General features: G+C 31.1%; 1 protein-coding gene across 1 annotated transcript in view; it reads left to right on the top strand.

Moving 5' to 3' along the window:
• Nucleotides 1-27,473, top strand: part of UBR3 (ubiquitin protein ligase E3 component n-recognin 3) — a 266,439-nt gene that overhangs the window by 143,681 nt on the left and 95,285 nt on the right. Inside the window, exons 23-26 of the mRNA XM_051986192.1 lie at nucleotides 2,503-2,963; nucleotides 11,507-11,595; nucleotides 21,709-21,858; nucleotides 26,643-26,776. Of these exons, the coding sequence (XP_051842152.1) occupies nucleotides 2,503-2,963; nucleotides 11,507-11,595; nucleotides 21,709-21,858; nucleotides 26,643-26,776 (834 nt within the window). The remainder of the gene's footprint in view (nucleotides 1-2,502; nucleotides 2,964-11,506; nucleotides 11,596-21,708; nucleotides 21,859-26,642; nucleotides 26,777-27,473) is intronic.

Below are 27,473 nucleotides of genomic sequence, written 5' to 3'. Positions count from 1 at the left end.
AAAAGATTGAATGTATAGTTTCCTAATTCTGAATAAACTTGTATTTGTAAGCATGCGTGTTTGAAATGACTAATAAGTTATTTTGCTTCCTTGGAGGTCAATTTAACTTTGAGTAAAATTAAACTGTGATGGAAAATGAATTGGGTAATTATTACATTTTTAACTTAAAACTTTTAAATGAAAAAACAATCAAGTTTTCACATGTGATATTTAATGAAAAAGACAGTAGTGGGGAAAGGTTTTTACCATAGCCTTTTAGTAGTTTACATAATTAACTTGGTCCATTTGTGAAATCATTCACTTGCTATTTGATAGCAGAGCTATTTTTGTTGTGCCTTTTTGATGACTTGATCTGAACATTCAGATAATAGGACTGTTATCAATTGAATGTACCAGAATAGGCACTAAAATTGCAACCTAGGATCATATCATGAACCTTATGTTTGAGGGTTTTTTTGTGTTTTTTAATGTTTGAGTTTTTAAAAATACTTATAGAAAGAGCAGGCTGAGGAATTATTTGATAGTTTATTTTGCTACAGAGGTAGTGTGCTGTAGTTGATAGAGAAAGCCCTCTTTGGAAGCAGGAAGATTAGTGTTCTTTCTTCTGACACTTACTGGTTGAGTGGAAATTACTTCTCTAAGTCTGTGTCCCCAAGTTCTTTTGCAAGATTTTTGATTCTATGATTAAAACATTGTATATGGATATATAAAGCTTTTGGTAGATTACTCTGAAAAATGATATGATTTAACAAATTACAACCTCAGATAACTTTAGAACAGCCTTTATGTCAGCCCTAAAAAACATTCCTTTAAACTAACTTGTATCTTAATAGAAAAACAATTTTAAGAATTAATTTTGATTTTAATATAGTGTCAGTTCAGATCTTTTGAGATAAGTCAAATTATCAAAAGAAATACTTAGTTTAAAAAGTATTCTAGTTCTTTAAACAAAAAATTAGTTATTTGCTGCACTAAGTAGACAATATTTTTTCATCATTTCAGTTGACTAAATTGTTCCTTTCATAGTATTAGAAATAATTGCCCATAGTATTTTTCCAATTTAGCTTTCTCTAAAACTTACAATTAATCAGTATTAATCTTAGATGTTGTCTTTGAAAATTCAGAAATCTAAGAAATTTTAAATTGTAAGACATATTATTCTTTTAGTATTAATTAAAGTATGCAAGATACTTGCTAAGTGTAGAGAAAATGCCTGTTTTTCTCCTTCAAATAGGTAATGAATATATTGGAAGCTCCTTTTCATTGTGATTACAACCAAGGTATATATTTACAGGCTGTAGGAACTAAATGAGATCATCCCAGAAATCATACCTCACAGTTTACATTTTTGCCTATAAAGGTTAGATATGTTAAACCCTCTAAATTTGTAGTAATAATGGTGCCTTCCTCCAAGGGTTTGTAAGGATCAGTGCAAACTATAAATATATATAATATATATATAAATATAAATACATAAAAATAAATATATATAATATATATAAAATATATATAATAAATATAAAGTGTTAGTTAATATTATTACTAAAAATCAATTACACAAATTACAGAGAGTTTATTACTAATATCACTCTTTTCTAAGTTATGGAATTTAAAAACAGAATAAATTGACATAAGGACAATGGGTTTTACATTTTTCTTTATATACACTTAAATGACACCAAATGGGAAGGAATGAGCTAGATACTTATTTTAGCCAGTTTTCATTGGTGAATTTTTATTGGTGAATTGGTGACATTTTATTCCATTGTTACAGTAGATTTGAGCTTTTATTAGTTAGGATTATTCCCAACATAAACAAAAATCTAATAATCATGTTTGAAACATTAAAAAACTAGTTTTCAAATAGTAGTCTATTTTAGAATGTCTTAGAAATTTCAAAAAAGAAAAAGTTTGGATGAATGAAGTTTTTTGAAAATTTGGCTTAAAATAATCTAAAGTTTAAATATTTAAATAAGATGCAAGGTTTAAAAACTTTGAGATTGATTTTGTACCTCATAGCCATGAGTCTAGTCATTGCTCTTTTGGTAAATGACTTATTGAAGTCAGTCACTTTCTTACATGATATTTTATTGAATTACTTATTAAATATTTAGCATATTTATTAAATATGCTTGAGAGCTATATATCAAGGACCACATATTTTTCCTTAAGAAATAGAATAAGATGAAGGCAAAGTTGTAGTCAGTATAACTGAAATTTTTGTGTGCATATAAACATGTATTGCAGAAACATTAAAAAAAATTTAGTGTTTTGGACATTATTCTTTGTAGTATGTACTTTTTTTTGTTTATACTTAGCATTAAACAATGACATTTCTTTGGGAGATGAAGAAAATATTTATAATAATAAGGATATTTTAACATACTTAAACATATGTAAAAGACTAGATATTCCCTTAAAAATTAACACTGATGCTTTAAAAATTGATTATTGTATAATTTCTATTGCTCTTTTTTCCTTTTTTTTTTTTTTTTTTGGTAGAATTCAGGTACAGCTCAAGTTTTCAGCTTAGTAGCAGAACGTAGAAAAAAATTTCAGGAGATCATTAATCGTAATAGTGGTGAAGCAAATCAGGTGGTTCGTCCCAAAACATCAAATAAATGGTCTGCTCCTGGTTCAACTCCACAGTTAACTACAGCTATTTTGGAAATCAAAGAAAGTATATTATCTTTGTTAATCAAACTTCACCACAAACTCTCAGGAAAACAAAACTCTTACTATCCTCCCTGGTTAGATGATCTAGAAATTTTAATCCAACCAGAAATTCCCAAATACAGTCATGGAGATGGCATGACTGCAGTAGAGAGAATTTTGTTAAAAGCTGCATTGCAAAGCAGATTGAACAAGCGCATCATTGAAGAAATATGTAAGAAAGTGACCCCTCCTGTACCGCCCAAAAAAGCCAGTTCAGCAGAGAAGAAAACTTTGGACAAAGAAGAAAGGTAATGAATTTTAAATTTTCAAAAATGTGTGGAAGAATTATATGTATTTTTTTCATTAAAAATTTTTCCTCTAGCTTTAAGAATCTCTTTACTATCCAGAAGTCCAATAGTAATTTCAGGCATATTAAATTTTAGATAAATGGAAATGAAAGTAATTACTTATATGAATTTTATTTATTACTATTTTGTTCTGACTTTTCTGGATAGACCATCTTTGTATCCCAAATTTAATGGCTAATTTCAGGGCATAATTTAACTTTAATTCTAAAGATTGACTTCTAGAATTTGTCATTTATTTTACTTTATCTCTTCTATTGTCCTTAAAGATCAGAGTTAAGAGTATAACAGTGGTAATAATAGTAATAACAATATCGACAAAAATAATAATTGTTCTAAAATATACAAAACACTTCCTTCCAACAATCCTGCGAAGTAGTGAATAGTTATAATTCAGTAAATATAAATGGTGAAACCTATAATTTATTGATTATTACTTAAAACAATAATAGTAAGAGTAATCTCATGAATTGTGGAAACTATGATTATAAAGACTTGTTTCCTATTTGCAAACTAGTGATTTCATTAGTGGAATTAATGACATTTTTATTTGTGTTCCCTCTGTCCCTATGGGCCACTATTAATGATCACCTTGTAGTGATTAGGTATTATATCCAGTCCAATGTGTGTATTTTAAAAATTAAAAACTCTATAGAAATGCAGTTTGCAGTTTTTACTGATGTATGCCTGAAGTAACCCACCTTGCCATTATAAAGATAATTTGCATTTTGGAAGAGAAAGTCTTAGCTGTAGTTGTAAGTAATTTTGTAGTATCTTGAAATGTCTTGATTTTGTAGAATTTCCTTTATTTAAAAGGAAAAGGAACCACTCTTCCTGATGAATAGACAGGAAACAAATTCCATAATATTTTTAAAGGGTGTAGATTTTCTTCAGCTAAGACTCCATGAAGTGGTCATCTTCTAATTCTTTAAAAGCAGGGTTCCTTTTTGTTTTGTCTTGAATTTTTCTAAAATTGAATATAATTACTTAAAGTAAAAGAATTATCTATTAGGAAAGCTTCAAGAGATAATACTCCTTATAACTGAGCATCAAAAATAGTAATAAATGAAGTTTTACAGGTGACATCTTCACATGAAATAAAAAATCCAGAAACTTGAGAGCCTTACCTTGAGATTTCTATCTGTCTCATGTGTATAAATGGAGTTCATAATTAACACTCAGCATACAAACTAAGAAATAGAAGCATTGGGTAGATAACCTAAAAGTTATTTATTGTTCAGTTTTGAAATGGTTTATAAGACTATTTTGTGCAATATATTTGTAATGTTCTTTTGTTCAGTTTCTTGGGGTCTCTGGGAGCAGCCTTCTTTTTTTTTAATTGTAGCTTTTTATTTACAAATATATGCATGGGTAATTTTTCAGTATTGACAATTGCAAATCCTTTTGTTCCAACTTTTTCTCTCCTTCCCCCCACCCTTTTCCCTAGATGGCAGGTTGACCAATACATGTTAAACATGTTAAAGTTTAAGTTAAATACAATATATGTATATATCCATACAGTTATTTTGCTGTATAAAAAGAGTCGGACTTTGAAATAGTGTACAATTAGCCTGTGAAGGAAATCAAAAGTGCAGGCAGACAAAAATAGAGGGATTGGGAATTCTATGTAGTGGTTCATAGTCATCTCCCAGAGTTCTTTTGCTGGGTGTAGCTGGTTCAATTCATCACTGTTCTATTGGAACGGATATAGTTCATCTCGTTGTTGAAGAGGGCCACGTTTATCAGAATTGATCATCATATAGTATTGTTGTTGAAGTATATAATGATCTCCTGGTCTTGCTCGTTTCACTCAGCATTAGTTCATGTAAGTCTCGCCAGGCCTTTCTGAAATCATCCTGCTGATTATTTCTTACAGAGCAGTAATATTCCATAATATTCATATACCATAATTTATTCAGCCATTCTCCAGTTGATGGGCATCCACTCAGTTTCCAGTTTCTGGCCACTACAAAGAGGACTGCCACAAACATTCTTGCACATACAGATCCCTTTCCCTTTTTAAAAAAACTCTTTGGGATATAAACCCAGTAGTAATACTTCTAGGTCAAAGGGTATGTACAGTTTGATAGCTTTTTGAGCATAGTTTCAAATTGCTTTCCAGAATGACTGGATGTATCCACAATTCTACCAACAATGTATCAATGAGGGAGCAGCCATCTTTTCAGCTCAGTAATCACAAGAGTAGCCAGGGGTTAAAGTCCAAATCCTTTATTATCTCTTTCAAAGTCTTGTCTCCTTTCCTGGGGCCCTGTTAGCTTTCTTATAGTCCAGATTCCTTATTATCGCCTTCCTGGGGCTTTTCTGGAGTTTTCTGGAGAGCCTTTCAGACTGGCCTTGTTCTCAGGCAGGAGAGCCTACCACCAGTGGCCTGACTGAAGATCAAATGAATGTCTGTCCTTGATTATGAGAGCTTGAGCTCTTGCCTGTCTTCTCTGCCCTCTGAAACCTTCTCTTTTGTGGCTCTCAATCCCTGCTTATATGCTCCACATTAAGTATAAGCCAATCAATAAGCCAATTTATATCTCTAGGAAACCATTATTTGTTGTAAGATTAAATCAATCATACTGAACTATGCTAAACTAGATATCCATTGTCTCATTAATTCCATTTAATACCTTGTTTCAAGTTCTGGCCCATAACATATATTATTATTGATTTATAATAATAATAATAATAAAATGGGATTTTTCATCTTTAAGCAAAAAAAAATATGATTTATTGGATTAAATTGTCCTGAAATGAGAAGTTTGTATAGATAATCCACAAAGTATGTGACACCTTTTGTCCAACCAATCTCTTTTGGTTTTAATGCTATAGCAATGCTATAGCTTTAAAAAAAATTATGAAACTCTTTTTTTCCTTAAAAAAACACAAACAAACAAACAAAAAAAAAACATGAATAAAAAATAGCAGCTAGATGTATAATCATGAAGGTCTTGGAAAAAGGGGAGTTCATTCATGCTTTAACAAAAAAGCCAAGGGGCATCTAGATGGCACAGTGGATAGAGTATTGGCATTGGGGTCAGAAAAAACTTGAGTTCAGATCTGGCCTCAGACATTTAATATTTATTAGCTATTTGGTCCTGGGCAAGTCACTTGACCCCAGTTGCCCAGCCAACTCCCCCTCTTCCCCCCAAAATGAAAAAGCCGTTGCCCATAACTACTACCCACATTAATTCAATTTTATTGAGCATAGGCATAATTATATATAAGCTGTGCATATAGCTCTGTGTGTAGGTATAAGTTTTAAAAAGATACTCAATGAAATAGTTGATAAGATTAAATGAGGTCAGTCTATGTTGATAAAACAAAGGGAGAGTTCAGAGATTTAAAACAATCACTGCCATATATGCTGCATTGGGGGGTCACCTGTGAAAATATTCAATTTAAAAAATTTGATTTTATTTGTCTGATGCCTCTGTAATGATTAAGAAATATGTAGGCAGCTTGAGTGAAGAGAATGCTGAGCTTAGAGAGATCCGACTTTAAATCTTGTCTCAAAACTAGCTGTGTGAACCTGCACAAGTTGCTTAGCTTCTACTTGACTCAGTTTTGTCATCTGTAAAATGGAGATAGTAGATATACCTACCTCATGAATATTGTGAGGCTTAAATGAAAGAATATTTGTAAAGTATATTGGTAAATCTGAAAGCACTATGACGATGATGATAATGGTGATGAGGAGGTGATAATGATGATATTGTTGTCCTGATTGTTTTTTTGCTAATAAGACTGATTATATAATTATATATATAGTATATACACACACACATACATATAAAATAAAAAAAATAAATCACACAATTGTTTTGTTTAAACTAGGAATTAGAATACAAGATGTGTTTAAAAATTTATGCTAACATCATTTGTATTTATGATTTAGGAATCTAAGTATATATTATTTTACAGAATAAAAATATTCAGTAAACCACAGTATATTTCATACTACTAAAGAGTTCTGTAATTTTTGTAATAGATATGACACTTTATATACATAATATGAATGTTTTTGTTTTGAACAAAAACCATAAAACTGATAAAATACAAATGAAATCCTGAGTTTTTAGTTACCTTATCTAAAAATATTTTCCTTTGAGTACTGGTGATATTAATAAGTACTTGAAACCAATTCAGATATCAGAAGTGTTTTGTGATAGACTAGAATTAAGATAAATCTGTTTGGATTTAATTATGTTGCTTACATACTATATGTTTAATCTATTTTTGGATTTCAGATATAATTTAGTAGTAATGAAGATTGAACAGTTATGAACACTTGATAATGACCTATTTTCAGCTTTTTTTAACTTACAGACATTGCTGTCATTGATAATTGATCTCCATAGAAACCAAAATGGAGTGCTAAAATAGAGTTCTAGCTGGTTGTAGTATCTTTCAGCCTCAATATCTTAGCATCTTGGGTTATAATGGAAAATTACTGAGCTGTACTGAATCTGCCAGATCTTATTTATGTTTTCTTATTAAGGGTCTCTATTTACAGTTAAGCCTACTTTAGGAAAGTCATAACCTAGATTGAGGAGAAATTCATGAAGGAGAAAAAAAAAATCATGGTTTTCTGGAAAAATACAAAAAATACAAAGCCTCTATGTAGTCACCATCTTAACAAATGACTATTACATACAAATGATAGTATTAATTCTTGGTTGTAACTGTTTTGCCACTTCTAAGACTTTGTTACTTTTATGGAAAATCTTTTAATTAATTTGGGTTCAAAGTATACAACAGGAAGAAGTTACAAAGATTTGGAATAGTATATGTATTAATGTTCTACCTCTATAATAACTCCCTTCCCCACTTCCTTCCCTACCAGCCCTGTTTTCACAAAAAGCAAATGAAGTCCATTTTTATAGTTTTTCTTTGGCGAAAGGCTTGGTCATTATACTTATGTGGTATTTAGTTTAAAAAATTTCCCAATATTTATATTATTGCGGTCCTTGCATATATTGTTTTGTCCTGGTTCTGTTTATTTCAGTTTTTATCATTTCATTTCATCATTTTTCTTTTCATCATTTCTGCAGTCTTCTGTGATCCTCAGTTTTTCTTCATCTGTAAAATTGGAGATGATAATATCCATGGTACCTGCCTCACAAGGTTGAGATGAGGTACATAAAGATATTTGGAAATTTTAAGGCATAATAGAAATGTCAGTTGTTAACAAATCTATCATTAGTATCAATTTGGTTTTCTCTATTTTCTTTCTTAATGAAGAAGATACCCTCCTACCAAAGATCCCCTACTATAAGGAAGCTATCATATCACCATATGTTTATAGAACTATTATCACACCTTGAATAGGTAATTAGCCTTAAGTGTTCTGCTGTCTTAGATTCAAATACATCTTTTCAGAGTTCCAGCCCTCTACACTATAGTAAGCACCCAACATCACAAAAAAGGAAACATTGAAAAAAAAATGAAACATTGTTTTAACAAATAATTGATAATGTGGCTATCAATGCTGAATGATTGACAAATCAACCGTCTGTATATAGTCAGCCCATTGATGTCTTCAGACAAATATCAAAATCTGTATCAACTCCAAAGAAAGAAAAAAAATGAGAAGATTGAATTTAATATAATCAAAACAACTGACTTGAATTACAGGGTCTGTATTCAAGTATTGTCTCTGATGTTCATCGCACAAGTCAACTTCATTTTCTGTAAAATGAATTTAGACTAGATAACCATTGAGCTAGCTCCCATCTAGATAATGAGATAAATTTCACTGAAATTCTTTACTTTTTATGTTAGAAGTTAAATTTTATTAAAATCATGTGTGTGGTATTTGTAGCGAATTTCTATGTAGTTATAAGAGAATGGTATAAATTCTTGTACTCCAGATTCAAATTTGATAATCTTTCATGTAGAAGTAACTGAAGCTGTGTATAGGGGGTGAGTTCTCCAGTAAGGAAAGCTGAGTTAGAAAGAAGAAAAAGCATAAAGGTAAAGATGATAGGACTTTAGTCTTCTTTTAATTCAAAAGAGGAATGTAACAAGTAATGGGCCTTAGAGGGCAAAGATTTAGGTTAGGGGAAAGTAAATATTAATAGAGATAGATTTAGTCTTGGTACTTTAGCGTATTTTCTTATAACTATTCTCTATTCTCAACTAGTGTACATTCCAGAATAATCTGCCTTTTTCTTGCAGTTTTTTTCCTGTGTCTAATTCATCCATACAAACTGAAAATACTATAAATAACTATTGGAATAAATCAACTTACAAGCTGAGGAACACTTTTCATAAATAGTAAATGAAGAATGGTAATTTAAGTAGCTGAAATATTGAATGTAAAAACTATAGTTTTATGATGAGAATTAAAAATCCAAAAAAAACCATTTATTATATATTCTTTGCCAGGGGCTGGAAGCATGAATACATTAGTGAAACAGGACCTTTCTTTCTAGTGGAGGAAAGCTCAAGTACTACAGAATACCACATCTATTATGTGAAATAGTTTTTAATCAATGTTTTTATTTTTTTGTGAGAGTGTACTTTTTCTTATTAATCTGGTTCATTAGATGCAACTAGCCTCTTCATTGCTGCCCTTTTGTAAAGGATCTTTGGTGGTAGCTATCTCACCAAAGGCATACTAAAAATGTTCTAAATTACTATTAAAGAAGTGCAAATTAAAGAACTCTGACAGAAATCACCTAAATTTGTATGTTCTCTGAGGTACTGCCTCATACCACTCAGATTGGCTAACATGATAGAAAAGGAAAATGACAAATGCTGGAGGGGATGTGGAAAAAATAAGCACACTAATGCACCGTCACTGTTGTTGTATACTTGTCCAGTCTTTTGGAATAATACACAAAGAACTAGAAAACTGTGTTTACCCTTTTAATGAACTAGTACTACCATTATTAGATCAAAGAAAAAAGGAAAGAACCCACACGTACAAAAATATTCATAGCAATTCTTTTTATAGTGACAAAGAATTGGAAATAAGGAGATTCTCATTAATTGGAGAATGGCTGAATATGTTGTGATATAGGATTGTGATGGAACACCATTGTGCTATAAGAAATGATAAGAAGATGGTTTCAGAAAAACCTAGGGGAAGACTTATATGAACTCGTACAAAGTGAGGTGAATAGAATCAGGAGAACATTTTATTATAGTACCAGCAATATTATAAAAATGATTAACTGTGAAAGACTTAGCTATTTTGATCAGTATAGTCATCTAAGACAATTTCCAAAAACTCATGATGGAAAGTGTTTTCTACCTCCAGAGAGATATCTGATGAATTTAGTGCAGAAAGAAGTCTAATTTTTTCACTTTTATTTATTTATTTTTTTGCCTTTTTTTGGGCAACATAAAGAATATGGAACATATGGAAACATTTTATATGATTTCGCATGTATAATTGATATTATAGTGCTTGTCTTCTCAATGAGTGAAGGATTGGCAGGAGGGAGAGAATTCAGAACTCAAAATTTAAAAAAGAATGCAAAAATAATGAATTTACTTAAAATAGTGGGGATCTTTGGTAGGAGGGTATCTTTTTCATTAAGAAAGACAATAAAGAAAACCAAATTGATACTAATGATAGGTTATTTTGGACATGAAAGAACACAAAGTAAAGGAGTTGTTGAAGGAACAGTAGGAATGACAATATAGATACCACCTTTTGAGAAAGAGAAGAGGAATATGAAGACAAGGACTATAAATTCACAGGATTTTAAAGGAAGCATTGAGACTTAATAACTGAATTGTTGGAATAAGATCCAAATATAAACATGTTTTCAGCATGCAAAAGATGTTTTGAGGCACTTTTTTGGTCCCTTTGGAGTTTGTAAAAATCATTGATCCATGATGTAAAGAAGTAATGTAACTGATTATTAAGCTCTAGTCGATCAGAACCTTTCCAAATTTTAGTGATGATAATGTCCCAAAAGTTTAGTGCAGTTTGTTTCTTTAAGCCTACAGTTTAAAATTTTAATAAACTTAGCCTGCACTGAGTCTTTTGGGTCACCTTACATGAGCATTTTAAAACATAGTCCTCTCCATTTCTTTTCAGTTTATATTCCAATTTATATAAGGGATATATTATATAATAATGAGTATTACATAGTAATGATTAAGTTTTTACTTTCCATTAATATGTTTCTGAAAGGACATAAATATGGAAGTAATTAAATTTAGTTTGGTTATCATAATGAAAGAATATCATAACTGTACCCTGATCAAGGCTTCATTTCTTGTAGGAGTCTTTGTAGATGGCTGTTATAACATCTGGAAAAACAGCTCATAGTGCATTAAAAAATAAATAAATTTAAAAACACTCTGAGTGCTTATCACAATTTGCATTGTCTTCATTTTAGGAGAAATTAGTTTTCCATTTGTGAGTTTTCTAAAACCTCATTTTAATTATAGTGATTATATTATCAAAAACTGCTGGAGTTAGAGATGTGATACATCCTTTCTGTCTTTGTTTAATTTAGGCGACAAAAGGCTAGAGAAAGACAACAGAAGTTGCTTGCAGAATTTGCTTCCAGACAGAAAAGCTTCATGGAAACCGCTATGGATGTTGGTGAGTTTTAATTTATTTAGTGATATATATAATTATAATGCCATACTTATGTAGAGCTTGTAGGTTCCAGAATGAATCTCTTGACTCCAAATAGTACTGGCAGATCTGGAGGTTCTGTGTTGGTTTCTAGATGTCCCTTCAGGGATCCAGGGACAATTCCAAGGAATTGGGATGTATTTTTCTAAACTACTCATGAGACCCCACTGGTATTTTTATCATGATTACTAGATAGCAGCTAAGTAGCTAAATTTAATTAGCTTTTGGTTAGCAATTTGGTGTAGTAATTACATAGGTGATATATATTTTCTCCAAAAGTTTATGATAAACTTATCTGTCAGTACATAGGGTAGAAGAAGGTAGACTCAAGTTTTGGAAATACAAGTGGCTAAGAGGTTACAATTCCTGGATGTTGGAAATCTTATTTTCTCCCCTTTATGAGGTAGTTAGGTCTTTAGGTTCCTAAGTATGATATAACATATATGCTGAACTCCTCATAGAGTATTGAAGCTGTTTTTTTCTCAGTGTATTTAGTTTTTTCTTGATTTCAGTTTCATACACTGCATCAGTTATTTCAAGGATATTGTTAGGATGAGGATGCCACTGAGAAAAGCAAAATCTATTGGCTCTCTGAATTTCATAAAGTTAGAAAAGAGGAAGGACACTGAAACTGAATCTGAAGCTAGGACCCTTCTCCTCTGTCTAAGCAATTCCTTTCCAAGGGCTTGACTAGATGCTTCTGCTATTTAGTTGCCAGATACTTGAATCCTTCTTTAGACTCAAAAGGGATAACTTGGATTTTTTCATTCAGAACCAGGAAACTTGCTGTGCAGAATTATTCTCTTCATCCAATAGTTTTCAAAGATTTCTAAAGTCTAAAGCCTGTAACTGATTGATCTATTCATTAGTGATGTCTTGGCTTTGTTCAAACCTTGTTCCCATTTCTGATTGATTGACAGATCTTATTTAACAAATGTATCAGGGCATAATATCTTGTCACTTATTACTTTAATTTGGCAGGCTAATTTATTGACTCATTTGACTGCCATCCTTACACTTTTAAAAAATTACTATTTTTTATTCTTTCAAAAATCAAAGTGAGATATAAACTGAGATTTTGTAATTAAAATGAACAAACTGAGTGGATCAGAGGTAAAGCTTGGGTGGTATGTGGAGGTATCTGAGGAAAATGATCATTGATAATGATACCTTTTCATAGACAGAAGTATAAGGCTTATCACAGGTAAAAATCAAGTTATTATGTCATAATATACACAATCATTAAGAAAAAAAAGAATTAAAAAGATAATCTTTTTTTTTCATTTTTCTTCTTATTTTAGAGGTTTCCAGAAGACCTTAAAACCTGTCAAACCTTAGATTTGATTGTCTTAAGGGACAATCAAATGCTTTTGATTGGGATGAGTTAATGAACCCATCCTGTCTTATTTCACAGATTAATCCAGCACCTTGTTCATCTGATTCCTCTCTTCCCCAATTCCTTCCCTTAGATTAAAGGGTTTTTGTTACACATATAGACACTTCTAATACACTCCCTAGATTTCTGATTCTTCAGCTGATGGAATACATTAAGTGCCTACCATGTGTCAGATACTGTGCTAAGTGGTGGAGAATAATGAAAAAACACAAAGTCCTAAGACTTTGCATCTAATTGAGAAAGATAGTGCACAAAGAGAAGCTGAAAAAAGTAGGGGTGGGAGGATGAGAGAATGCCCAGTATGAAGTTATAATGATGATAGTTGAGTTGAAATCTAGCAGAGTAGCTGTATTCAATGAAGAGATGGCTGAAATTTGAGCCCTATATAAAGAAAAGCTGCAATTGGATGGGAGGAAGGGAATCTTTTGCTTTGTTCTCTAGTTCTCCTCTCAGAAGGGCAGAAACAACTGATAGTTTTGATAGTGTGAATACAAAAGCTGGGGAAATCTCCATAATAATAATCTTAAATCCCTATTCCTTCAGTCTACCACAGTCACGTGTAAGGATGGTCACACTAGATCCCATCATTACTCAATAAGTATTTTAGCTTCCTAATTAGAAACTCTGACATCCTTATACCTCAGTATATCTTATTATTATTAGCCTCTTCTCTATGACTTATTTTTTCTACACTGTTTTTTATCTTCATTAAGACCTCCAATTTCTCCACCCCTCAATATTTTCTCTGTTCTGATATTCTTGGCCTGAATATTTAGCCATTTCAACAAAGCCATTCAATTTACATTGTCCTCTCCTCTCAAATCCCTTGCTCCTTCAATCTATTGCTTCTCTTCTCTTGCCAGATCTCAAGTCTAAAATATTTCTGTTGTCTGCCTTTTCTCATCCTAATTTATTCTTTAACTTCCCACAGAAGGTAGGTATTACAGTCAATAGAGCACTGAGCCTTGAGTCAGGAAGATATGAGTTCACATTTGGTCCCAAACATTTATTAGATGTGGGACCTGGATGACACATTTAACTTTGTCTTCCTCAGTTTCCTCAACTCTAAAATGGAAGTAATAATAGCATAGACTTCATAGACTTGTTGTAAGGATCAAATGAAACAATACTTGTAAAAGCATTTAGCATAGTGCTAGCGTGCAGTAAATGCTTAATAAATGCTTGTTTTCTTCTCCTTCCATATTTTTTCCCTTTCACTTTCTCCTCATACGTTTCTAATTTCCTTGAGTCTTTATAGCATCTTCTAATCTTATTAATAACCAACCGAAACTTCAAAGTTAGAAATTCTTCTCAACCTATTTTCTACATTTGACTACCTTTATCTTTGAATTATTGACTGGTTCATCTCCTATCTGTCTTACTTTCTCTGTCATCTTTGCTTATTCATCATCCATAGCACATCTCCTGATTGTGGGTGTTCCCTAAGTTTCTGTCCTTTTCTCTTACATGCTTTCTACATATTTACATAATGTCATTCATTCTCAAAATTGGATGGATATTTCTGAAAATTTGGGTCTCAGATTTATAGATTTATGCATATCTATCACAGATCTAGACATTTAGTCCTGATTTTTCCTAGGTTTTTAACTTAGACTTTTAACTTAGATTTAATTATCCTGAATTTCTTTCTCATCCCTTCTTCATTGCCACTCAGTTGCCAAATCTTGTAGTTTCTTTTTCAATTAGCAATAATCACTTCTCAGTTAAATTTCATTGGCTGATACTAATCTTTTAGTTTCTACCTTCACACTATCTCTGGCATCTATCCTTAGTCTCTACTGAGGAATCATTTTAGTTCACACCATCATATCTGGGCTAGTTATTGCAAAAGCTTTCTCTCAGTCTTCCAGTCTCTAGTCTTTCATTTCAATCCATTACACACATATCTGGTAAACTAATTTTCCTTAAATATTAATCTGATCATGTCTGTATCTGGCTCAACTCAAATGACTGTCTGTTGTTCCTAAGATCATATGTAAAATTTACCTTTAAAAATCCTATGCCACTTAGCCCTAATCTATCTATCTTGCTTAACTGGACATCATTCCCCATCCAACTCTTTGAGATTCTGCCAAACTGGTCTTCCTTTTACTATTTATACACAATACTCCTTTAATCCTCTTGCCTTGTCTGCTCTACATATTTGAAATGAATTTCTTTCCTGTTTTCAATGAGTGTTGGCCATCTTTTGAAGGTGTTAGCCTGAGACTAGAGGAAACAAATCTAATCAGAAAGGGGTTAGGGATGGCCCATTGTAAATAGTAAAGGGGTCACTTGATGGCCAAGAATACAAGTGCCCAGTGTTTAAAAGGAATTAGGCATTAGGTAGAGAAGATGACAGGCCAAAGGGGTCTCTAATTAGGGTTATTTCTCTTAATAGAGCCTTCAGAAATATCAAAATGAAAGTGAAGGCTCATCTTACAGAGAAAAGTGTCCTGACCTGATCAAAGAGTTATCCTTGCTCTGGTTGAAGTCTGTAAAAGGGGTGGGAAAGAGGGGGAGTTAGGGAGAGCTGGAGAGATCATTAAGAGCAGAGCCCTCATTCTTGGGATGTGTGGTTAAAGGGGAAAAGCAAATGGTTTAAGAAGTTTTGGGAGAAAACAGTTGATCTTTTCTCTACCTTCCCTCAATATTGAGGATACTCGGCAGAGTGAAGATAATAATTAATATTAAGTGCCTCAGCCACTTAAGGCACTTGAGCCTTGAGTCAGGAAGATATGAGTTCAAATCTGGTCCCAAACATTTATTAGATGTGGAACCTGGACACATAATTTAACTCTAGTCTTTGAGGCCTTACCCGGTCATTTTAGTTTCATGGCATTGTTTTATTGTTGTTCTTTACATTTATGTTGTCATATTAATTATATATTTTTTCCTCATTCTCTTTGCTTCACTTTATATTAATTCATATAATGCTTCTCTGTATTCACCATTTCTTATAGCACTAATATTTCATTGCATTCATACATCACAATTTGTTTAGTTATTGCTTAATTGATAGATATCTAATTTGTTTCCAGTTTTTTGCTACCACAAATAGTACTACTATAAATATTTTGGTATATAAGGGATCTTTCTTTCCATCATTAACTTCTTTTTGGGGTATGTTCCTAGCAGGGGAATCTTAGGATCAAAGGATAGAGTTGTTTTATTTGTATAATTCCAAATGGCTTTCCAGAATGTTTGGATCAATTCAGAGTTCTACTAGCAATACCTTTAAAAATGTATTAATTCATTTCATCCCCCTGGGATGATCCCTGGGAGATAAGTGCTATTATTAACTCCATTTTACAGATGGGGAAACTGAGGTTTGGTGATCTGCTGAGAGTCACACAGCCAGTAAGTATCTGGGGTTAGATTTGAACTCAGGTCTTCATTCAAAATTCAGCTTTCTATCCACTTTATCACCTCACTGTCCAACAGTATATTATTAAACCACCAAAAGAAATTTACAAAGGTACAAAAATACTATCAAATCATTTAGAAGAACTAGAAATCTTTAATGTTAAGAGAAATTTTGGTAATAGTATGAATTAATCCATCCATTCTGGAAAACAAAACTCAGAAAGTTAAAAAAAAAAAAGTATATTCTCTTTGTCACTTTTGTTACTCGTAAGCTGCATTTCCTATCCCCCCTTAAAAACTGTGGAAAGGGAGCCATATATACAAACATTTGTACAAATTCTTTTTGTGGGAGGCCAAAATTAATTGGGTGTATCATTCTTTGGGAATGGGTAAAAAATTGTAACTTGGGAATATAAGGGAGTATTAATGGGATATATGAAATAATAAAAGGGATGATTTCAGAGAAAATTTGAAAAATCCTTAAAAACTGCAGATTGAAGTGATCAGAATAAGAGCAATTTATGTAATAACATTATAAAAACAAAACAAACCTTGAAAGACTTTAGAACTTTAATCAATGCAGTGATAAACCATAGTCCAATTGGATAAAGGTAAAACATCCCATAGAAAGATGATTTAGTTAACGTGCAGAGACTAATTTTTGGATAGTTTATAATGTGGCAATTTGTTGTGCTGGATCATATAGATATGTATTGAGGGGTTTTTATTTTTTAGGTTCTTTTTTTAAAAAGACCGAGTAGTGTATGGAACAAATTAATTTTAAAATAATTTGCTACTTGAAAAATTAATTTTTTAAAAATAAAAATAAAATAAAGGGAAATCATTAAAAACATGTAGAATCAAAGATGGGAATACCTTATCTTTTGAGTAAAGAGGAATATCTTCAGTCAATTCCTCTGTTTCAATGATGTCATTGACAAAAAAAGACTTCTATATATATATATACCAAAATAAATTTTTTTCATATTCTTTGAACATTTATCTATTTGGATTTAATATATTTCTTTTAGCTGTCAATACATCTTGTATATCAGACAAATACCGTGTCAGAGATATTTGATAGAAAGGTTTTTTTTCAATTGACTGCTTCTCTTTTCATTTAATCAAATTTATTAATTAACTTTTTTTGGTTAAGAATTAATTTCTTATCCACAGTTGTAAAAGGCATATGGTAAGCTTCTATTGCGATTTTAAAATTATCTCATCTTTAATATTTAGATCATGTAACTATTTTGAATTGGTATATGATGTATGTAATATGTTGGTTTAAACTCAATCTCTGACAGGCTGCTTTCCATTGTTTCTAATGCTGTTGCAAATGCTTATTTTAGATTAAATTAATTAAATTACTACCTTTAAAGTCACAATTTTCAAGTAATTGGCAGAGCTATTTTATAATTTCAATATTGATTTCAGTTAATAATTTATCAAAATTTTATTTTTATAGCTGATTTACTTCCAAATGGCAATAAATATAAATTAAACTTTAAAATAGAATTACACTGTTTGGAATTATGAATATTGAAGATAATTTGTAAGTGAGTTTAAGCTAATGATTGTGGAATAAATATTTTTTAAAATGGAAGTAGATATTTTCGATCTCTTATATTACTAGAAAAACAGGTAAATATTAGCAATCTCATAATTTTAATATAGTACATTGTTTTGAATCAAGAGTTTCATGAGGCCCAGGTTTTAGTTAAGGTAGAGTGCTTGAATTATTTTGTCTGGTTGTGTCTTTTAGGGAACTTTAAAAAAATGTTTACAATGGCAAGATGTAAAGTAGCAGTCATAAAAATTGAGACTTTAGTTTGCTGAAAGATTTTTATGTTTATTTAAAACTGTGTGCAGGTGTATTATCTCATTTAGGATAGATACCAATTTGACCATTTGTTTTCTAAATTTTGAGGGATATCTTTCCCATTAAAATAATATTTTTAAATATTCTATTCTATAATAGGCACTTTATTTCTAAAAAGATATGTATTAATATGACTTGAAAAAAATCACATTGGATGTCAGTTATCAACATCATATATTAATATCAACAATTGATATCTATTGTATGTTAGAAGTCATTGTAGAGTCTAAAGATTGAATGGATATGGCAACTGAGTAACATTTGCATATATAGAAAAGTCAAGGTAGTTCCACAGCACTTAAATTCATCATTTTTGAATAGAATGTTCCCATTTTTTCATATGTTGCTTTTCATCATTGATGAATTAGTAGAGAAAATTTAGTTACCAGAACTTAATTTCTTCTCATTTGTGTTTATTATGTTCAACCAAAAGAAACAATTCATTTTTTTATTTAGTTATATATATTCACACTTTTTTTCCCCCAAAATTTTTAGTCTTTTACAAAACAATTTATTTACATTGTGATTTGGATATGTAGTTTTAAAAAATTACTTAATTTTATTAATCTATATAAGAATTGTATCTAACAGTTTTACCTATTAAAAATAAGATGAATATTTTAATGCATATTTTTTCAAATGGAAGAAATAGTAATATTTCTGTATCTTTTCAAGCCCTTAATATAATTTTATAACTTATATGATAGAGCTGAGTCTGATATTTGTGTTAATACACAAAATCATCTATTATGAAATTAAGTAATTAGTAACATTTATGTTATTTTATTGTAAATTATGATGGTATGCTACCATTAACTATGCCAGTAAAAATTTAAAATTAAGATTTAAATAATTTTCTATTTAGTTATGGAAAATAATTATTGACAGGGAAGACTTCATTGAAACAGTGACAACTCCATCCATTTTAGTCTTATCCCTTTAGGATTATATTACTCTAGAAATAGCATTAGAAAAATCTTAAAATTTTTTATTAATATATTTCTGATTTTCTAGTATTCTGTCTTCAAGGTCAGTTGCTTTATGTAGACTTTATATATTTTTTTTCAAAGTTTAACTTTTTCCCACTAATTTTCTTAAACTCAGTATTTTTGAATCCCATATTTATAATTATTTTTTCAGAGGCTCTATTCTTTTTTTAAATGAAATTTTATATTTTTCAGTTAACATAATTTCTTTACTTCCTGACATCCCTCCATAGTGAAATAAATCCCAATAAATCCAAAACCCATACAAATATTCATTGTAAAGCAAGACAGATTCCAATATTGATGATGTCTGAAAATGTGTGTCTTATTCTATGCCTGGAGTGTGCTACCATCTTTTTTTCAGAGAGTGGGAAAATATCACTGGTCTTTTAAAATTGTGATCAGCCACTCAATTGATTACATTTGTTAAGTCTTTCAAAGCTGATTTTCTGTTCTTGTTGTATAAATTATTTTCCTAGTTTTGCTTCTTTCTGTATTGGTTTATGCAAGTCTTTCCAAGTTTTCCTGTACCTTTCCTTTGATATTGCCTGATAGCACATCTATTAAGAGAAATTGTTCTTTATGACTTATAACTTGTTTGTTGTTTGTTTTATTTATTTTTTAGTAGCTAAGATTTCTAATCTCCTAATTTTTACTCTACTTTTTTCATTTAAAAATTTTATTTCTCTTTGGAACCATTCTGGATTTTCCTTTTTTGTTCCATGATCTCTGAGAAGCCACAAATTTATTATCTTGCTCTTTTTTTTATTGAGAGTTTTTATTTCTATTTCCTTTATAACATTAAATTTTCTGGGTCTTTAAAAAATTCTTATTTATTTTTTACAAGACAAGTTGTGTGTCTGCACAGCTGGTTTTTATCTGTTTGGAAACTAAGTCTGTTATACCCAGATTTATTTATTTATGTATTGCTATTTGATCTTTAAGGGCCCTTCCTCCCTCCCCCGCCCCAACCCTTAAAAAATTGTTTTTTCTTTTTTGCCTCACACTTTCTTTTTACTATCTGACTCCTTTTCTTTCACTGCCGTGGGGTAATTTTTTTCTTTTTTTGCACAAGGTTCTAAGGCAGTTTTAACCTCTTCTAGCTGGTGATTGTAGGTGTTTTTCTGGTCTCTATCTAAAACTCTGGGAGAGTATTGACTTTCTGTTACCTTTCTAGACTGTTTTACTTTACATAAATATCTTTCACTTCTAGTTGGCTCTGCATTTACCCCTAACCCATAGTTGCTTCAAAACTTGTAATGTGGCTGAGCAATATGTGCTTTCTTTTTGAGTGTAAGGTTTCAGACAAGGTTATTGGCTTGAGAAAATTGAGAGGATTGTAGAGGCCACAATAGCTTGAAATACAAATCATCTAAGTTGTTTTTGCTCGGACAGGGAAAAGTAAGGGTTGTGCGATGATGGCCTGGGTCTGACTTAGGTCATTTGCTTAATAGGTCATATTTTGGATTGAAATGAGACTCTCCTAAGACTACAGTTAACAGAAGCAGCTATATATAGCCATTGCATATGAAGGATATTCAACAAGGATATTGAGTGAAGATACTATGTTGATTAAACTGAACATAACTTCCTAGTTGGTCTAGCTCAGAAGCTTCAGAAATTAAGAACTTCTTTTCCCAAGCCAAGAAGGAGAGTTTTGATAACTTTTTGGTACTTTTAAGGAAAGGAATCTAGTTTAACCCAGGGCCTTAGGTTACATGACAGAACCTTAGGAAATAATTGCTTTTAATACAGAGGTTAGGATGAGTGGGAGGCTTAAGTAGGTTACTACTTCACTGTTATTTCAGAAGATTTCACCTTGTATGCAAATATTTCATCATCTTCCCTTATGGATGTTTATATAGATTTGGTACATTCTTCTTGTTTGGAGATTGTTGGGGTAGATGGGAGGTAACTCACATAAAACATCTGGCTTATTATTTGTATTAAATCCTATAAATTGATTAACATGTATCTGAATGTCACATTTATATAAAAGAATACAATAAATTTTCTTCCCAAGAGTGTCTTGAGTTTTTTTAAAGTCTGCCTTCTAAGACTTAGAGAAAATCCTCCAAAAATGATAATTTCTTTTTAAAGTTTTATTCAGAATTACATATTTCACATTCTTTTTTTTAGTACCAGTTTAAAAAAAAATAAGATATACCAACAACATATATAATCTTAAAATTCATATGTTATGTATTCTTTGGTGCCATAATATCAGTATAATTGCCAGTTATTTTCATTATTTTGTAAACTTTTTCCTGAATAAAATTTTTACTTTAGAAAGCTTGTACCATTGCTTCAGTTATAAAGTCTTAAAGTTATAAAATCTTATCAGTACCTGATATTTGAGTTTTACTTTTCTACCTATTTCTTTATAGAGATACTTTGCAGAAATTTGTAGATATAACCTTTTTTCCTCCCCTCCCCCTTCACCCCAGATTCTCCAGAAACTGATATTGCTATGGAGATAGTGACACCAGAACAGCAAGTCTCTGAAGCAGTATATGACTGTGTCATCTGTGGACAAAGTGGCCCATCCTCTGAAGAGCGACCCACAGGGTTGGTTGTGCTTTTGCAAGCCTCTTCAGGTACATTTTTTTATTGAGCTTCTCAGAATTAAAATAGTTATTAACTTTTATTATTTTGAAAGAGCATCAGATGTGGAATTAGAATTCCTAGGCTTGAATTCTGCCTTTTAAATTTTAAATATTTAAATGTACATTGGAAAATCACATAAACTCTCTTAGCCTTAGTTTTTTTCATCTGGAAAATGGGAGTAATAATACATTTACTACCTATCTCAATGTTATAAGGGAAATAATTTGTAAATCTTAAAAGTATTTAAATTATTAATAATTATGTTATACATAGACACATATGTACACATACACATACATGAGTTCTAATTTTTGTTGTTGTAAACCATTCTATATGTCAATATACCGAAGTCTAGATCTGCAAATATGTTTACCAAAGTAATGCCTTGTATTTATATTTTGTTTTTGGTTTTTAATCACAAACCATTTCTTTTATATAATGCAATTTCAGAATAAAAATTCATTTTGAAGAACTTATTATCAGTATTCTGTAAGACATTTGAAAAATGAAACATTTTAATACATTATTCAATTCTTCCATCTTCATCCTGCCTCCCTCTAAAAGCTAAAATATTTTAAGTTTTTTTTTTAAAAACTCTGGGTCCAGTATCTCTGGCATGCCACATATTCCATTTTGTTAAAAACAGGGCCATGTTGATATCAAGTATGGGTAATATCCCAGATATCCCATAATGGAACTGTATCTAAGTAGATGCTGTGTATGCTGTAGTATTTTTGACAATTTCGATTTTCCCTATTTCTAAAGCTATAGTTCTTTGAAAAAACATGAAGCATTTCTCATAATTCTTCCCCAGTAACTTCTCTTTGTTTTGCTCCCTTTCCCCAAATGTATTTGAAGATAATGATATCTTTTTCCAATTCCTATTTATAAGAAAACCAGTTCAGAGTATTATTTCTAGGAAGGATCACTTGGTTAGGCTAAGATGCTTGAAAACCAACAATTAGACATTCTTCCTGAACATCTGAATTGGTTGATTTGGAGTGAGAGTTCAAAGCCTGTAAAAATTTATTCAGGCAGTATTTTCGCATTCTGAGATTATTTTATTTTTTCTTTATTATTTAATGATTAACTCATTTGGATCATTGTTCTGGCTTTCTTTTCCATTCTATATCTTCTACAGATATAAAGAAAAAATTGATAAAAACTTTAGCTTTAAATATTGTTTAAAAAAAAATTTGGCAACTAGTTTTTCATAGCTCTTAATGCTTCTTCCGCTTCAGGACCCCTATTCGTCTTTTTCCCCTCCATCTTTCACCTCCTCTTTTAATGACTTTCCTCAGAAAACTTTGATCAAAGACCCTTCTCAAAGGTTTTCTTTCCTGATCCTCATCCATTTTAGTATACTTAAACCTTTAAATGTTATGTTAAAGTTTTTTCCCCTCACATAGTTATCTTTTCTGCCCCAAACTACTTATGATTTTAACAGTGTAGAAAGGCTATTCCTTGTGTGTAAGCTCCTTTTAACACTGCATATTCATAACTACTATGTAATTCATAAAACTGCTTGAGTTAGAACACATGTAACAGTCTTCTTGGCTTCTCATAGGATCCACAAGTTGAACACTATTTGGTAAACTATTTTTTTGACTTGTTTTTTTCTTTCTTTTTTCAATAGCATTTTATTTTTCCAAATATATTTAAAGATAGTTTTCAACATTAATTTCAATAAGATTTTGATTTTTGAATTTTTAATTCCTCCCTCTCTTTCTTACCTCTTTTCTCTCCAAGAAAGCAAGCAATCCAATATAGTCCATGTACAATCATTTTACACATATTTCCATATTTATCATGTTGTATAAGAAAAATAAGACCAAAAGGGAAAAAAATAGGAGAAAGAAAAAGCAAACAAAATAAGGTGAAAACACTCTGCTTCGATCTTCATTCAGTCTCCATAATTCTCTCTCTGGATGTGGATGGCATTTTTCATTCCAAATCTATTGGAATTGTGTTGGATTGTTGTATCATCACATAATCTTGCTGTTATTGTGCACAATGTTCTCATGATTTTCCTTACTTTATTCAGTATCAATTCATGTAAGTCTTTCCAAGCTTTTCTAAATCAATCTGCTTATCATTTCTTGTAGAACAATAATATTCCATTTCATTCATATGCCATAACTTATTCAGCCATTCCACAACTGATGGCCATCCACTCAATTTCTAGTTCTTTGCCACTACAAAAAGGGCTGCTACAAACATTTTTGCACATGTGGGTCCTTTCCCTTCTTTTATGATCTCTTTGGGATATAGACCCAGTAGTGACACTGCTGGATCGAAAGGTATGCACAGTTTGATAGCTCTTTGGGTAAAATTCCAAATTACTCTCCAAAATGGCTGGATCATTTCACAACTCTACCAACAATACATTTGTGTCCCAGTTTTTCCAATATTTCTTCCAGTATTTTTCATTATCTTTTCCTGTTATCTTAGTCAATTTGAGAGGCATGAAGTTGTACTTTGGAATTGCTTTCTCTAATCAATAATGATTTAGAGCATTTTTTTCAAATGAGTATAAATGGCTTTAATTTCTTCTATTAGGTGAATTTCTGATGGCACCATTCTCCTACTTGGAAAGAAAATTTTATGTTTCTAATACATTTATTAAGAGTCTTTGCATAAATTTTCAGAGAATATGGAAAACTAATAATTGATTGTGTTCTGTGCAAGAAGTAGGGATTAAGCTTGGAGTCAACAAGACATGTTCAAATTCTGCCTCTGAGGCTACTTTCTTGTTAACCTTATTTCTGCTTTGCAGATGTGGGTGACTCAGTCCAAAAAAGAGCAATGAAACATTTTGTAAACATATTACTTTCTCAGATACTTTACAGAACAAGTTAAACCCTTAAATGAATTTACTTTACCAAATAATTTAATTTTATTAGTGTACTGCTTTGTGATTAAGAACTGCTCCCTCCAATTTCCTTTTATAGGAATTCTTAGATTTAGCTATAGCTGTGTACCCATATAGATATTTCTTAATTATAAAAACATGTTTATAAAATATTTTAAGGTTTACAAAGTACTTTCTTCACAACAAATCCATAAGATGCATGGTAAAGATATTATTGTTTTTACTCTGCAGATAAGGAATTTGATAGGTTAAACACACAACTTTTTTGTGTCTTGAACTCATGTCTTTGTGGTTCCAAGGCTCACAGTATTTTGAACATTGTAAACATCTCATTATTGATCTTATTTTCCTCGTTTCTTTAGGTATTCTTTAGGTATTTATATGAATAGAAATATTGTGTAATATGATATCTGCATAGTCCACTTTTGACATTTTTGAGTTACAAAACAAATTTCTCATTTCATTCGACGTAGCATGGTTTAGTATAAAGTATCATTCCAAGCAGTAGTTGAATCAAGAACATTATCATGCTAGAAAGGACAGAACAATTTTCATGCCTATAGGGAGATAAGATGTTTATGGAGAGTTTTTTTTTAAAGTCACGGCTAAGAATTTGCATGGTCTATGGTAAAGAATATTATGTGAGACTTTCTCATTTTGCCACTAATTTTTGTATATATATGAGTTCTGGTTAAAGTGAATCAATAGTAACCAATAGATCAAAGTATTGTTGGGAGGCAGTTTCACAGAAGTGCAAAAAAAAAAAAAAAAAAAGCCTGAAAAAGTTACCTGTGAAGGGGAAGAGATTGACTGTGTTTTGTCATATGCTGACAGTAATTGTATTTACTATGCTGATGTTAATTGTTGCCAGCTGCTGGCTGCTTTCACTTTATTCTTATTGGAGCTGCTATAAATTCACTTAAAGTACTATGACTGTAGTTGCTGTACTTTGGGTGTGATTCTGATAGTAGTTAATAGAAAACGTATTGGCGTATACTTGTAGCCTCCTATTTCTGAATCCTTTGGCTTACAAATTATGTTATTGACTAAATTCTAGTTTTAGCATTATTTATAAAAAGGAAAGCTAGCATAATTTATATTTTTGAAGTATTTTACTTAACTCTAAAGTCCTAATGTCATGCTTCATGATGACCTCAGAAGGCCTCTGTTCTTGAAGCTTATGCTTGGAGCATAAGTTCTGAGCTTTTGAGTCTGGACTGAACAATATGTTCTTTGTCCGTCACATAAGGACTAGTATAGCTAACTTTGGAGCAGCTTATCACCAGGAAGTTGTCTTCAGGGTGATAGATTTTTCAGCTACAACAACTAATGAAACCCCTAAAAGGGCAGTGGAGGAAGTATCAGTAATAATAGAATTGCTCAGATCTTTGAAGTAGCAAAGGTATAAGCTCCTACTAGAAATATTTCTTTTTTTTTCATTAAAGCTATTTATTTAAAAAACATATGCATAGATAATTTTCAACATTCACCTTTGCAAAATCTTGTGTTTTGCAAACTAAAGCAAAGCCTTAGTTTTTTCATATGGAAAATGGGAGTAATAATACATTTACTACCTATCTCAGTGTTATAAGGGAAGTACTTTGTAAATCTTAAAAGTATTTAAATTATTAACAATTATGTTATGCATAGACACATATGTACACCTATATGTACATGAGTTCTAATTATGTGTTCCACATTTTTTTCCTTCCCTTCTCCACACCCCTTCCCTTAAATGGCAAATAATTCAATATGTTAAACATGCAATTCACTAGAAGTATTTCTAATCTATATTTGGGGATGGGGGTGGGATCAGAAATTGAGTGTATAACAATAATATTAATAATAATTTATCAATTTCATCAATTTGTTTATTTCTGCCTATTTCCTTATTGTTTGTAGTCTTAGGGCAGTGTCGGAACAGCACAGAGCCAAAGAAGCTGCCAACCACAGAAGAGGAGCAGATATACCCCTGGGATACATGTGCTGCAGTGCATGATGTTAGGCTTTCCTTGTTACAGCGTTTTTTTAAGGATGTAAGTACTTATTACAGTTGAATAGTACTTTAGACTCTCAAGTTGGTGGATATCTTTCCCTGTCTCATTAGCATATGATTTTATAGTTCTTATTTGCAATATAAAATGGTATGTTGATGTGAAACCTAGAAATTTATTTTTTTTAAGTGTAGACAAGTTTTCTATTAAAATTAGTCTCCTTAACAAATGCCCTGTGACTTCTGATGTGACCCAGATAAATTACATGAGGTGATACTTACTCTATTTTACTGTAAGTCTTTTGTATATTTGATTTGATTATTGTAATCAGATTTCAAAATTTTAGAATTTATCATAATAGATTTATTGCTCTAGCTACTGCAGATTATTCCTTTATTAGATTTCAAAAGACTTGAAGTATCCCTCTTTTCTCAATTCTCCACTTACAATGGTATGAGCTAATGAACTGCTGAGTATCATAGGGGTACACATTACAGACCACTCATGAGCTGAAGTAGGCATGAGAATCTGACTTCCCAGTTGATAGACCAAAAATAATGCTTTTCCCTTGTCTTGAGGAAGATAGTAATAAATGAGAGACAATATTATGTAATGAAAGGAGTTTCTGATTAGGCCTTGAAAGACCCAGATTCCAGTACTAATTTTGTTTATTTATTAGATGAGATAACTTTGGAGAAGTCATATAACTTTTTTTCAACATCAGATTTTTATAAATGAA

The sequence above is a fragment of the Antechinus flavipes genome, chromosome 3 (assembly GCF_016432865.1).
Source record: "Antechinus flavipes isolate AdamAnt ecotype Samford, QLD, Australia chromosome 3, AdamAnt_v2, whole genome shotgun sequence".
Classification (NCBI taxonomy): Eukaryota; Metazoa; Chordata; class Mammalia; order Dasyuromorphia; family Dasyuridae; genus Antechinus; species Antechinus flavipes.
The sequence above is the reverse complement of the archived record's forward strand: the minus strand, read 5'-3'. Positions and strand labels throughout refer to the sequence as shown.